Here is a 15,063-nt window from a genome sequence, read left to right on the forward strand (position 1 = left end):
CTAAAGTAAAATACGAAGTAGATTATATGGGGAAATTGCTATAAATTTGATTAAATCAATGGATAATATATGAGCATGAAAATGCAAAGTTTTTACCCTAAAATTTATAGAAAACAAAATAGTATAGAATGTTTCCTTCTTTTAAAATTTGTCAAAATAACTTGATGTGGAATATTTGGTGAATTTAGCGTTGATAATATATGAAGAAAATGCTTTTTTTTTTAATTCGTGAAAACTATTTTCAAGGTTATGTCCTTCAATGAATAGTTGTGAAAGACTAATCCGATTTTATTTAAGAGAAAAGTTTTGTTAACACGGTAAACCGTGAATAATATATATTTGACACGGATTATAATAATATAATAATAATAATTTTAGATTAAAAAAAAATTAAAAATAATAAAATATTATTTATTAAGGTATGATGTATATGTTTATACTGTTAAGGTTGTTAATATATCAGTACCCTTTATTTAATTATTTTCACTTCTCTTTTTTTTTAATTCCTTTTATGTTGATTTTTTTTCTTACATTTTACATTTTTTTGTTATTTCTATTTTTTAGTGTTATTTTCTGGACTAAGCTCTTCAGAAGTGTTTAGCAAAGCTTCTAGAGGATACGATTCATAATGTAAAAACTAGATTCCAAGAAGTATAAACCATAATTATAAAGTTGACAATTCTCAACTATTTTAAAAAAGTACATTCCAATCATAAATTTTTGAATAGCTTATCCAGAACAATTTTATATATTTTTTATTTATTTTAGATTAAAGTAATTAAAAAAAAGTTGTTGTGAACCACCCTACAATAGTTCACTTGAAATTTCATGTCCTGTTATTTATCTTTTTCATTGCTCATTTTGATTATCTTAATAAACTCCCATGTATAGCAATATGTTTTGTCTAATGACTTTTAATTTCCTAAGCAAGTCATATCTTCAAAATGATTTGTCTAAGTTATCTTTTAACGCAGTTTAACATTTATAAAAAAAATGTTATGGAATTGTAGTTTTCTTTGAGAGGCATTATCAACATGCATTGCTTTTTGCTGCACATGCTATAAGCTATCTTAATGTTTGGCATCTATGCAATTTCAAGATTTTAACATTCTTATTAAGGCAAATCCTATTTTTTGACATGCCAATTTAATGACTCCTCTGGCTAGACATAACTTCAATTATCAGATGTTTTAGCTTCCCACCAAAACTTTTTAGTTCTATTTAGGACCTTAAAGGAGTTGTACACGAAAGTCTGTAATTAGACCAACACAACTTAACTTTGCAGAGGTGCAGTTCACTGTGTTATTCTTTTTCTATTCTCTCTTGGTTTCAGCTATATGAAATAAATCCTTGCCTTTTTGTTGTACACTGAAAACTTACAAGATGTCTGCAGTCAGTCGTTATTGGAATGACATGCAAACCTCAATAATACTTTGATTTGGAGGCTGCGAAATTGACTCTAAGATGTGTTGCAGTGATCCCACAAATGCACTTTCAGGAACAAGTTTTTTTTGGAATGTTTTAAAATCTTTCTGAAGATTTTAGATTTTAAGTTTTCAGAACAAACAGTCTGAAATATAAATACATTACTTCAAAACACATGATTCCGTAATAAAAACAAATTGTTATGAAGTATTCCAAATTATCAATCTGGAATTGATTATACATTCCATAACAGTTGTTATATGTTTCAAGATGTTTCTAGAACGTGTAACTTAAACTTTTCAATGTATTCAATATTGCATTTTTTTGAGCCAGGAAAATATAAGAAAGCAGGAATAAATTGCCTTGATTTTATGCTGCTTTTCAGAAACATCTTTTCGAAAGTCCTTGTCCTGGTATTTATTCTATTATAACTACTATATATTAGAAACCTATTGATTTTAGAAATCGTTTTTTCTTTTTCTGGTTTCCCGGTTCACTACTAAGTCTATACAAAGAAAGTAAACTCTTTCATTTTTATTTTCACCATAAAATATTCAAAAATAAGAAATAACGTGAAAGCAAAAATAATTTCTGAAGCCAAATTCTGTGTATGTTTACACTAAATATTGAAACCGAGATAAGATTCAATTATGCGTCTGTGTTAAATCTAAGAATTTAATTAGGTTTTTGAAGTGAAAAAATATTTCTAATAAAAAGGTTAAACTAGAAGAAAATTGATAAAGTTCAAGGTATAAAGATATTGTAGGAAATGTGTATTTTAAAGCTAGAAAGCCAAAGCAACAACGTGAATAAGCAGATCTTCTAATAAAAAGTTAAACCAAGTTTCCATATATCTTGGTAGATGAAAGAGCATTTGTATTTTGTCAAACATCATTCATTGAGTTGTGTATGAGATTGTAAATTGAATGTGGCTAAAAGAAGTGTGGGTAGAATGCCTCAAAATGCGAGGACAAACACACATAAATCAAAAGGAACATTTCCTAAACCATTGTTCCTTTGCGTTAGCGAAAGAAAAGTTACACAGCCAAAATTCCATAGCTAATGTTCACAAGTAATTCGTTCGGAAACTCCCTTCCATTCTTGGTAAATGCACGTGATTAAAAAGTAGAACTAAGAGATTCAATGGAAGACAAACCAAGACTGAACTCACCACATCGCCATATCCATCACAACAGATACTTCTCAACCACAGTCCTGCCAAACTTCTCTTGAACATCCCTTGGTGTTTCAATCTGGAACAGACAAGAAATGCCACATTAGTAAGATGAATCACAGGGAAAAGTTGTTTGGAATATATGAATTGCTACATTAGTAAGATGAATCACTAACCGCATTAAGTGCTTTGAAGACAGCCTTAACTGTATTATGAGGATTTCTGGAACCAATGACCTATTAAGACAATCGAAATTAGAGCAAGCAAACACTAAAATAAATAACCAAGCTCCATTTTTCTAGACATTACCTTGGACTTGACATTCTTTAAACCAGCCAAGTGAAGTATTGATTCGACTGTTCTGCCAGCTTTCATACCAGTTGTAGTTGGAGCAGGCCAGAGATACACCTGTGAAATAATGCAGAAGACATGAAATCTGCATCTATATCTATATAATTATACAGGCAAGATAAACTCAGCCAGTACTCATCTAAGACAATTAAAACAAAACATTTCAACTTTTCTAATAGAAGACGAACTTTCATGCTCATAAATGGGGGAAGTACTACTAGAAGAAGGATAAGAAATTCACTACCTTGGTCTTTTTAAACGACGTTTGAATTGCATGGGCAATTGTATGCTCCTCATGTCGCTCTACATAATGCAAATTCTGAAAGCATTTCTCGTAGGCCTGGTTGTAGTCAAATTAAACATCAATTCGGAATGCTATCAGTAGTCTAAAATACTAAACTGCGTTAAAGATAATGCACACAAGTTTTTTATTTCTAGATAAATAAATGTAATTTTATGCTGATTTGTTTTAGCAATGTTTTAAAGCTATACTCAAGAACAGTGTCAATGCAAAATTTAAAGTATTCAAAATTAGATTTCAGATTATAGCTTGGTAAAGTAAATACACTTAAGAAACCAATAAAAAACAATTATTACATAGTAAATAGAAAATGTACAATAACAACGGGCCAATATCTGGTTTTCAGTTAGAATGGAAGGATGTGAAAACCAGTTCTCTTTTTAATTGGAATTAAAAAAAGACATTTGGACAATCTTTAGAACAATCAAATCAAATATAACTCAAATTAGTATCAAATCTAATCCAGTTCCTCAATTATAATCCCATTTTGATCTAAAGGATTACTAAATCAATAATCTGAATACAAAACCAGTTAATGCACCTTCTAGCAACTCCAACTCCTAGGAACAATGTCAAATGAAAAAATTGGAATTATTTTTATACTCTTGAGAATAATCAAAACAGATATGTTATGAAATTAGTATCAAGCCGGTTAAAACACAGAAAACTTTAAAAAATTCTATATGATGGATGATGAATAAGAGATGCAAGGTTTGTGGAATCATTACAAATGTTTTCTATTTGAAGATCTCTTATGACAAAACAGAAGTCACAACCACCAATCCCAGCTCCTCCCACTAATTTTGACCCAAATATCTCAGGATAAATGTCAACAAAAAGAATCACGAAAGATTTGGGACATGTTGGGTTTTCTTTCTGTGATAAAACACCGGGGTGATTCAGCACCAATGAACTATGAGCATTTCATATAAGAAAGTCAAGACACCACTTCCAACCCAAAACCTTAAGGCATTAGGTATGTGGATCTTCTTTCATATATACTGCTCTTCAGGCACATTCCTACAAAATGTGGGGCAAACTCACACTTGGAATCTTAACAGTGCATAAATCAAATCTTCAATATTCTTGAAACTACCACTATTAATTAAAACAAAAGCAAATCTATATCATCTATGTCGGGTATCAAATTGCAAATCTTTTCTACACTGAACACAGGCTAATTGGAAACAAAAATCCAGTGCTAAACCATTTTAAGGAGAGCCTGAAAGACCTAATAAGACACTGTGAATACCTTCTGAAGGGCAACGGGGACTGCAGGGCCTTTGGCTTTTGCAAAACCAATAACACCATTATAGTTTCCACAAGCTACCATAGCAGTATACTTCACAACTTGTCCTCCCTAGATCAAAAAATTCAAACCAACTAAGAACAGACAGAAAACAAAGGGGGAAAAGCACAGCAGGAAGCACAAATTTATAAATTACCTTGGTGACTTTACAAGTTCGGTTCATGTCTATCAATCTTGTATCAAAACCCTGGTATATAGAAAAAAAAAACATAATTCAGTTTTATTATAAGCATAATAAGAACATGGGAGAAATAACAAAGTTTATGTAAACAAGCAGGGCAATTGAAATGCACAACATAAGAATGAATCCGAACTTCAAAAAATATCAAACTACAAGGATGCAATATCTTCGGTAAAAAGATCAAAATATTAATTTGCGCTTAATAAAAGTGAAGCAAATTCCATGAACAATCAAAGAAGGCATCCAAATACATACAATACAAATTGAAATCAAAACTAATAAGATTTGGAGGAAAAACAAGACAGTAAATTTGAACAGGCAGTTGTCTCAACATGAATGCATAACGTGCCTCACATACAGACAGACCTCTTACTTCGTAAACTGGACACTCTGATAAATTATTAAGGAGGCAGAAAAGTGAATAAAATAAATAGAACTAAGCCAGTCAAAATTATATACGTTTTTTGTTTTTACTTTTTAGGAGATTTTAATGACTTGAAGATCCTTACTGGGCTTTTTCGTCACTCATTCAAACTCAGAAGATCCTTACAAAGTTGGATTGTCAAGAATATCAATTTATTTTACTATCAATTCATCCCATCCAATTCCTTCCACAAAATGATTCCAAAACCGAATATAACATGAAGACAACTAAATTATTCACTATACCAAGAAATTGTTCTTACTTGATCAAGTGAAGGTAGGAAGCGCCTCAAAAACTTTGTTTCATACTCTCACTTACAAAGCAAACAGATAAAAGATTTTTTTCTTTCTATGCGGAGTGCAATAAAAAAGTTATTGAGCTAATACGTAAAACAAAAGGCAGTGATAAAAGTTTTGCAGTGGTTAAATGTATCTAAAAGAGTAAGCTCGTATTCAGTGAATTCGTCTCTAAAATGAGCCGGTAAGGGTGTATTCAACCTTGGTGCATTGCTATCTTAACCCACTAGAATTCAACAATCGATGCACAGATTGATGGCACTAAGAGAGTGAAAAAGTCCAGTAATTGAACACGATACATAATAAGGTAAACATGGTGTGGGTCAAAATGCCAAGCCAAATATTGTGTTTTGCTCCACATCCAAGATATGGTTTTTCATAATTACTTTTATAATAATAATTATAGCTTCCACATCCTAAACATGGTTTCTTACTTCTCAACAGGTCACCAAACACACTAAAAACCAGAGAATTATGCACAAAACAACCTCCAAACATGATTTCTTACATCTCAACTTGTTACCACACACACTAAAAAATCAGAGAAGTATGCAAGTACAAAAAAGCTACCTTCCGGTAAAGCGGCTTTCTCTTCTGCTCAGTCAATTCATTTCTCTCTTCAGCAAGATCCTTGATCTCTTCCTCCAGTGCCTTACCCTTCCTCCCAAACGTATATTCAAGCTCCGCCAACTTCTCCTCAAGCTTCCTATCAATAGCCTCAAGTTTAGCCAGCAATATATTATCCTTCTCCTTCATGTCATCAAACTCCTCCTCATCATCATCACCAGCATTATCCCCTTCCCCAATCAGCTTCTCCATCTCCAACTCAGCTTCTTCCCGCGCATCCGCGGCGGCCGCAGCATCCGGCTGCTCACGCTGAATCACGCCATAATTGGCAGGGTTATCAGGATCATAAGCCTCCTTCCACTGCACCAACCTCAACGCCCTATTAAGCTTATTCTGCAGAACAAACCTATCCTTCTGCTCCGTCGCCACCTTGAGCCGGTTCACGAGCTCGCCGATAACCCTATATTCTGGACGTAGGCGGAAATGCTTGTGCTCGAACTTGTCAATTTTAGTCATCCACTTGAAGGCGTCGTCGAGGGTTTCAGCTTCGGTGAAGCTATGGAGGAGGTCCTGGTGGCGTTTGTACTTGCGCTCGAAGTCGCTGCAGCGTTTGTCCACCTCGTCCTTGGTTTCCTCGTCGGAATCGTCATCGGAGTCCGTGGGCTCCTCGTAGCGGTGCAATTCCGCCGATTCCTTCTGCTTCTCCTTCTCGAGCTTCGCTATTAGCGGCCCCACGCCCATGTAGTCCTGCTCGGACTCCGCGTCAATGTCGGCTGTGTCCAAACCGAGTCTCAATCGCTCATTTCGCTCCCTGAGTCTGTCGCGCTCCACCTCCGCTAGAAGGTCCTGCACGATTCTGGAGTCGGAAGTGGTGGAGAACGGAACGTTTCCGAGCACAGGAGCGTGTGACCTCGGTTGCGATCTGACGAAGTTTGTGACGGCGCCGGTGGCGGATTTGAATCTGAATATGTTCCGGAGACCGTTTCTTCCATAGTGGATGTAACCCATTCAGAGTGACGTATCACTCTTTCTCTGAGACAAATGAATTGCAGTTGCTTGGTTGAGGAGAGAAATGCAATATACATTAAATCGTCGGAAAAATAAAAAACGAAAGTGCAGAATGAGAAATTACGATATCATTTGTTTGACATACCTCAGAAGTAAGAAGGAATGCAATTTGTGGTGGCTTCAATGGCGCCACTGAACTACTCTTCTGTGGATTCTCCGCTCTGTAGCACGCTGCCAACAGAGGAAGAGGGTTAAGGAAGTGCCTTCAGGGTTTTTACTTTTTTTTTTGTATTTGGATATTTAAGTAATTTCGTGTATATTTCGGTGACACTAACGCTAACAATAACTCCTGAAGAAAATAAATAAATAAATAAATAAATAAATAATTGGTGTAAGGAAATTTATTTACCCTATTTAATTTATGTGTGTATTGTTGGTATAAAATATTTTTAGATTGATAGTGTATATTCAATAAAAATGTATCTTAAAGTCTTATTATGCTGATGAGTAAAAATATGTTTCTTATTGGATATATGTATGCAAATTATTTAATGTTTGCTTTTCGAGGGAATTAGTATGTATTTTTGCAGTATCTTGCTTTCAAGTAATTAAATTTTAAATTGGTTATTCAATCTATTCTTACTTTAATTATAAGAGTATAGGAGTTAAAAATAAATTTTACACCACTTTTATGATTAATTTTACATTATAATTATAAAGTTTTACATATTTTAATATTTTATTTGGAGAATTTCCTAATATTGGTAAATTAACTAATTGGTTAACAGTAGTACGATAAGATACAATAAACATAATTTAAAACAAACAAAATCAATATAACTATATTAAACATGATTTAAGATAGTTTTTTACTATTTTATGTTTGTAATATCAATATAATTATTTATGTTTTTAATATTTAAATTAAAGTAATATTTTTTTAATAAATAACTTGTAGTTGAGATATTCTGAAAATTAAGTCTTCGTTTGTTTTAAGTATTGTTTTAAGCAGGAAGATATCATGTTAAAAGTAGTTTATTTATGTTGATTAATGCATTGTTTGTATTCTAATGGTTATTGTTCACTCGAAAAGAAAAATAAATGTTTTTTTTTGTTTGTATCCCATAATTCATGAAGAATGGATGACGAAGAAAGACGCATAAATACAATTTTGGATTTTCCAGCGAGGTGAGGTGATTTGCAGAGAAAGAGTATAACAAAAAGGTTATATTACCATCTTATTCTTTGCTTTTTTAAATAAATCGTGTCATGCAAATATAATATTCCATGCACATAAAGATTTTCATGTAGTAGAGATTCCCTTATCGTGCTTTAAGTATCATAAACATGTTTGACTGTGGTGATTGATGAGTGAATGGAGTAATAAACAGTGGGAGGGGAGTGAAGGGAGGTGTATGTTTTGAATGCATTGAGTTGAGGGAGGAGTTTGGTATGTTGTGAAGAGTTTGAGCTTGGTGAAGAGGTCCTTGGAGGTTCAGAGGTCAATCGTAAGATGATTATTATACAACCTCCAGATTGGTTGTCTTTGGTTAAATTGAATTATCAAAGACTTCAAATGAATTATGCAATCCCTCCTGAACACCTAAACTACGATTGTGACACGACATTAACATGCATGTTGAGGCTAGGATGGAGGCTCATAATCTTAGGCATGTTGGTGTTCTCTCAGTGAATAACAGACTACTTCACTACACGTTTGTTCACATTTTGTGTCCTTGATGTAGTAATTGTTTTCAGTTGCAACATGAAAATATTTTCATGCTACGGACAATAAAGAATAATATCCCGATTAATTGGCCACATTACATAACTCAACACATAGTCAAATGCAAGGACAACAACATGTTTTTTCCATTTGTCATGTTGATCTCATGGTTTATGACAACATGTGATATCGATTAATCGTTGAAATCATGTATGAATCTCGAATGGTGTCACTTTGGAAAAAAAAAATCAATGAATGAGTTAAATATCCATAAGGCACATGATATGTAACAACATGGAAAGAATGAACAAGAGGATGACGAAGATGATGAAGATGAAGCTGACCCAACCATTACAAAGGAACATGTTGATGGTAGCGTGCCTCAGGTTCCAATGCAGGATCACTCTACAATGTCACCACAAAATTTGAGTGGATTCGAAGCATTGCAAAAATTCAATCGGACTATGAACCTCAACATGAATAGATGTTTCGACAGGATTCATGACTTCATTAATGAGATGAAAAAACAAATTAAAAACCTCTATAACTCTTTTGAGTGATACATATTTTAATGTATAATTCATATCATTTTTCAGAACATTATTATTATTATTATTATTATTTATTTCATGTTTCTTTTATATATGTACGTTTAATATTTGTTATGCACAAACTTTATTCATAATATTTTCTTAATAAATTACAATTCACTGCATTAATATTTATTTCTTTTGTTCCTTTATCAAATTATAGTTCTAACACAATATTGAAAAAATTTGTTCTAACCCAATACTAAAAATAATCTTTTAATTGCATACAACTATAATTCATAATTAAATAATCCATAATTACAACCTTTTTTTAAATAATTTTTTTTGGACAATCATAAATATGGTCCAAAATTTTTACATAATTTATATTTTTTCAAAGTTAACTTTAACATATTACCAAAAATAATGTTTAAATGATTGAAAATAATATTTTAAATTAAAACAATTATAATTCACAAATAATCAATCAAACTAATTTTTTAAATACAGGAACTCTTCATACATTTTTCACTCTATTTACTTTAATCCAAACACCTAACTTTCTTCACACTTTTCCTTCAAATAATCTCAATTCACTCCATAATCCAAACAAAAACAAAACATAAGAGAAGAAAATTGAAGTATTTCTCAAAATGCTTTGGTAAGTATATTTACTAATTACATTAAACATTGATATTTTGATAATTTTATAAATTATTTAATTATTACAATTTTCATTTTATCACATCAATCAAATAACTCAAATTTTCTCTTTCTTCCTTCTTCTTTTTTAATTCAAATAATATTACTTTTCACTTTATTTCTCTTTGGCTTATTCCTTTTCTATTCACTCAATCTCCCCTTCCTAATCGAAAGAAAGTTAACTCAAATATATAATTCCATCACGACGAATGTCTAATTTTAGTTAACTTCATTAGTGTAAGAACTTTAACTAGTTTCTATTTTTAAGGAATTAAGAAAGACGACTATATTAACCTCTATACACAAATTTAATTCGTGAAATATAGAAGTGTGTAAATTTGCATCTAAGAGTAGAACAAGAACATAAACACATGATAAAAAACAATAACACAATGGAAAAGACAGAATAAATGTGTTAGAAAACTTGTCACAAAACACGACAAATTTGATCTTTAAGAATTAGATATAAGAAGGTTTGCTTTCAAAACAGATTATGAAACAAGAATATATGAAAGTTATCACATTAGAGAAGGTATAAAACAAGAGTTGATAAAGTCATCACATCGAACGTTACTTAACCAAAGACACTCTTTTACGACCCCAGCACACACTTTAGTGTCACTGCTGTTCAGCATGATTAATGGCTATATGCAGTTTTGTGTCACGGAAATATAGACAACAAGAATACATTTGAGAAACACCAGAAATTGAAAATGAGATCTCATTCGTCTCACTGTCATAAAGAGAAACAATTTACATGTTTCTACAAGGATTCTGTTTACCGGTGCATCCTTGCATACATTGTTATTCTTCAGCTCGTCTCCGGCCACAAGAAAAAGAATATGCAGTGGGCATGCTGGGCATTCATGGAAAGTTATCGTTTTCCATGAAATGTTATATCGGGAGACAGACAATGACGAGAATTTTGGAAGCATCCAGGTATTTGAATGAAAATATCATTTGTATTTTTAGGGTGATAAACAATAACCATTTGTAAAAATACAAACCAAACTTCGTTAGAACCTCACGCGGGCATGGTGTTGTACAATAACGAGCTTTGTTCTAGATTCTTTATCCAGCTTTCATGTCACTAGCTTTAGGCCTTGTAGAGCTGTAGGTACTTGGGCAATACAGAGAAGGCACACCATGGAAAATATAGATAAATGAAATTATGGGGTAAACGATCAAGCAAGTCTATCTGGAAACAAGTATCTGCAATGATAAATATTTTCGTTTTATTTTTGGCACAATATAAAATGTTAATAAATTTAAAGCTGTTTCGCCATTACTATAAACTTGGGATATGGGATGAATTTAGAATTTAAATACCAGCTATAACATAAAGGAATTATGTATATTCAAAATTGACGTACTAGCTCTGACGAAGCCATATTTCTCAGAATTAGTGCTTAAGCCAATAGTTCCGTAGCTGGGCCATATGGAGGAGTATTTCATCACGACCCTGATTGGTGACACTACTGGTCATGATCCATGGAGGCACTGATTGGAAGAAACCTCGAATCAGGTCCTGAAAATCATCAACATTTTCCTCTGGTCTTTGGCCGCCATTTTTTTTCTTCTTCCGCTTGTCACATTTAGTAAAGATTATTGTCATTGGTATCTGAAAGAAGAACTATATATAAAAACCCACTCTTGCTACTGAAAAAAAATTATTAACTCAGTTATCTTAATCTAGCAGCACAAGTCCCATATGGCCAGATGTCAGACATGAAACTAGAACTACGTTATGATGCTCCCGATAGAGGTAGAGAGGGCTAGAGGCTCTCCCTGTTTAATTACCCGACCTTTAATATATGACTCTATCTCTCTCTAGCACATCAAGTGATACTAGAGCTTGGATGTTCATCTTAGAGGGTGTATTATTACCCTTCCTCTTCAATAAAAACCCGGCTCTTGACAGCTTGGCATTTTCTATCTTCAGTAGAATATTTTCTATCTTGACAATAGCTAAATTGTAATAACTAATTTAATTTGTAACCGTATTCTTATTTGTCCTCATTTTATATAGATGAGTTCTTAATATAAGTTGTTACTGATTTTTTTGTGTCCTCCATATAGATGACCAAGTGTTAGCTGACTAAAGACAGACCCCTTGCAGATATTATTAATTATCTAACTAATACGTTTCAGTTATATACTCACAAGCACATTACCTAAATGACGGTAACTCCGATACGCTAGCCAATTATCATTTACAAGAAATTCTACCAGTAAATATGTAGTTTGTAGCGGCAACTATACAGAAAAAATCCAGGAAGACAAAAATGAGCCAAACTTTCACACAAGGTACCATAACCATCAAATCAGGTAGTATATGCAGGATTGAAGGTATGTAAACCTAAAGCATATAGCTTCATTAAATTACTTGGTAATGAAGAAAATTTGACACGTTACCTGATTCTGACCCAACCAACTGGCATAGTCAAGATCAATTTTTTTAGCAGGAATGCTAGCATCTATTAGAAGGAATACTGAAACTAATGTTGAGCGGTTAAGGAAATAGTCCTTGGTGAATTTTTCCCAGTCCATTCTAAGTTCATGCGGAGCAGATGCATACCTAATTAAAAGAACATGATGGCAAATAATTGTCATTGACTTGAGAATTGTGAACAGGATCAAATTATTAATCAACATTATAAACTACAATTTAAACAAATCTGGCCTAAACACAAAAGAAATGTTATAATACAACTTGAGCATTTCAATAAAATTCGCATAGCATGCTAGTCCTGTTGATATCAAGCATATTATCAAAATCCATTTCCAATCGATGACATTCAATAAAGTCCAGCATCTTCAAAATAAAACAAAACTTTGAGTGTAGAGCAGAAGTGAGTACACATCATCTAAAGTCATACCCATATCCAGGCAAATCAACCAGGTACCAGCTATCATTAATCCGAAAATGGTTAATGCATTGCGTTTTGCCTGCAAAATAGAAAGCATACAATTCAATACTGTATTGTAAATAAATGCACTGAGAAAGAAAAGGTCAATTAGCAATAAGTGAAAAATCCTGCTATCACGTCTCAACTCTCACTGGGAATGCACAACTGTTATATACTATATACAGCACCTTAACATCCATTACTTGATCCTTTGTATTGGACCTATTCGAATATAAGCTAAAAGCAATGTTTGCATACCCCAGACATACACGTGCAAGGTCAAGTATCCCAAAAAAACAAGAAAACCAGATAGTCCATCGGTCATATAGCAAAAATCGGATAATGAAATGAAATATATGGGAATAAAAGATAAGAAGGAAAAAAAATGAAGCTTATGAAAAAAAGGCATTGGACAAGCAGGTGAAAATCTACAGTATTTTGAACCTTAAAAAAACCCAAACGAGGCCCGCAAACCCTACAATACAACTCTTGTTAAGTTTATAAGTATCATGTTGATATATAAACAGTTTGAGACTTTTGACTTATAGAATAATACATAAAAAATACAACATTTTTTAAACTGAAATCCAAACATACCGTATAACTTCATCCCTCAAAATACCCTAACCCTAATCTAGGATATCTCAAACACTCTGCTGAACTGCATCACAACAAATGCCCTCTCTCACCAAAGGTTCAAATGCCTAAACACATGTAAATCTCAAATCTAACACATTATAAACACATGTAAATATCAAATCTAACACGTTATAAACACATGTCTAACATAGAGAACACAGTTTTTCTATTTATTAAATATAGAAAACAGTGATTTAATAGAAGAACAGCGGACCAGGCTTCTTGGAAGTTAAGGCGAGCTTCTTGCGGCGCACGAGAGAGTTGAGGAGCGAGGATTTTCCGACATTGGAGCGGCCAACGAGAGCAAACTCAGGGAGGCCATCGGAGGGGCAGTCCTCGGTTTTCACACTGCTTTTCACGAATTCGGCCTGCGTTATCAGAGCGTCGTTGGCGTATTTGCTGAGCAGAATGTTGGAACCGTTCAACACTCTGGCAGTGTCGAGAGACACGGTGGTCTCCGGCGGAACGAAGAGCTTCTCGAGGGATAGTTCTGTTGCGGAAGGGTTTGTTACGGTCACGGGTTCTGAGGTGGTGATAGTGGATTTGGGTGGGCGTAAGAGGGTGGTTTTAGGGGAAGTGGAGAGGGCTCGGAGAGGAAGGGAGTGAGATGAGGTTATGAAGTAGAGAGGGAACCTTGGGAGGTGCAGAAGAAGGACCATTTCACTGTTTTTTCGTTATCGCGTTGGCGCAGAGAGTGTGCGAGTTATGGACTCAACGGAAAAAGGAAAAATAATCAAAATATCTTGCCACACGAATAAACGACACTATGGTTACTCAAAAAACGTCGTTTTGTTTTCAAACAAACACGTTTATTTGAAAAAAAAAACACAAATATTATTAATCAGCATCACACATAGATAACACACAAAAAAAGAGGGATATATTAAATTTCTTATGTCTTAATTAATTAAGACTAGTTTTTTTTATAACTAAAAGTAATATTTTTTTAGCTTAATGAAGGACAATTCACTTTTTTACAAGACTCAATTATGCAATTGTTAAGATCAAGAGAAGGTGTTTTTTCTAATTTAAAATAAAATTTTATCTTAAACTTATGTTTCCTTTAAAACTAATCTTGTAGTTAGTGTTACTCTATTTTTTTCTAATTATTTATCATAATACACTTTTCTTATTACGAAGTGGACTTTAAGCCTAACTCAACCCTATAAAATCAGCTCATGAGGTTGAGGTTTGTACCCACTTATATACAATGAAAAACTCTAATCTCTAGTTGATGTGGGATCTCCAACAGTTCTCAAATAGAGTTGGGTCGAGAAAATTATTGAGAGGATTCTTCTTTTACTTTTGGTTGATCGGACTGTATTTCCATTTCCTTTCTCATAAGCTCTTCAGTCTTTCTTACTCGTCTCACTTTTTAGTCTTCTCGGAAGGTACCTGCAGAAAGTGTTTGACACTCGATTGTCAATAAAAGTGTTTGTCACTCAATTGTGAGAATAATGTAGATGATGGTGTACTTGAACCTTAAAATGTGTGTTATTTATATTATCTTTGATAGACTTT

General features: G+C 33.2%; 2 protein-coding genes across 4 annotated transcripts; both read right to left on the reverse strand.

Annotated features, from left to right (window-relative positions):
- Positions 1-2,245: 2,245 nt before the first annotated feature.
- Positions 2,246-7,350, reverse strand: LOC137820418 (uncharacterized). Of its 2 annotated transcripts, none has more exons than XM_068624501.1 (8): positions 7,182-7,350; positions 6,032-7,060; positions 4,697-4,747; positions 4,504-4,611; positions 3,195-3,290; positions 2,909-3,007; positions 2,776-2,835; positions 2,246-2,678 (listed from the first exon to the last, which is right to left on the reverse strand). In XM_068624501.1, the coding sequence occupies exons 2-8, from the start codon at positions 7,034-7,036 to the stop codon at positions 2,613-2,615; spliced, it is 1,485 nt and encodes a 494-aa protein (XP_068480602.1). In that variant the 5' UTR covers positions 7,037-7,060; positions 7,182-7,350; the 3' UTR covers positions 2,246-2,612. The 2 variants fall into 2 exon arrangements, with proteins under 2 accessions (XP_068480602.1, XP_068480603.1); XM_068624502.1 differs by having other exon boundaries at positions 6,032-7,083; positions 7,182-7,312.
- Positions 7,351-10,485: 3,135 nt separating this feature from the next.
- LOC137821241 (GTP-binding protein At2g22870) lies at positions 10,486-14,318 on the reverse strand. Of its 2 annotated transcripts, none has more exons than XM_068625741.1 (5): positions 13,757-14,318; positions 12,874-12,943; positions 12,410-12,572; positions 11,368-11,615; positions 10,486-11,114 (listed from the first exon to the last, which is right to left on the reverse strand). In XM_068625741.1, exons 1-4 carry the CDS (start codon positions 14,199-14,201, stop codon positions 11,397-11,399), a joined length of 897 nt encoding a protein of 298 aa, XP_068481842.1. In that variant the 5' UTR covers positions 14,202-14,318; the 3' UTR covers positions 10,486-11,114; positions 11,368-11,396. The 2 variants fall into 2 exon arrangements, with proteins under 2 accessions (XP_068481842.1, XP_068481841.1); XM_068625740.1 differs by having other exon boundaries at positions 10,486-11,206.
- Positions 14,319-15,063: the final 745 nt, after the last annotated feature.

Source organism: Phaseolus vulgaris, chromosome 9 (assembly GCF_000499845.2).
Source record: "Phaseolus vulgaris cultivar G19833 chromosome 9, P. vulgaris v2.0, whole genome shotgun sequence".
Taxonomy (NCBI): domain Eukaryota; kingdom Viridiplantae; phylum Streptophyta; class Magnoliopsida; order Fabales; family Fabaceae; genus Phaseolus; species Phaseolus vulgaris.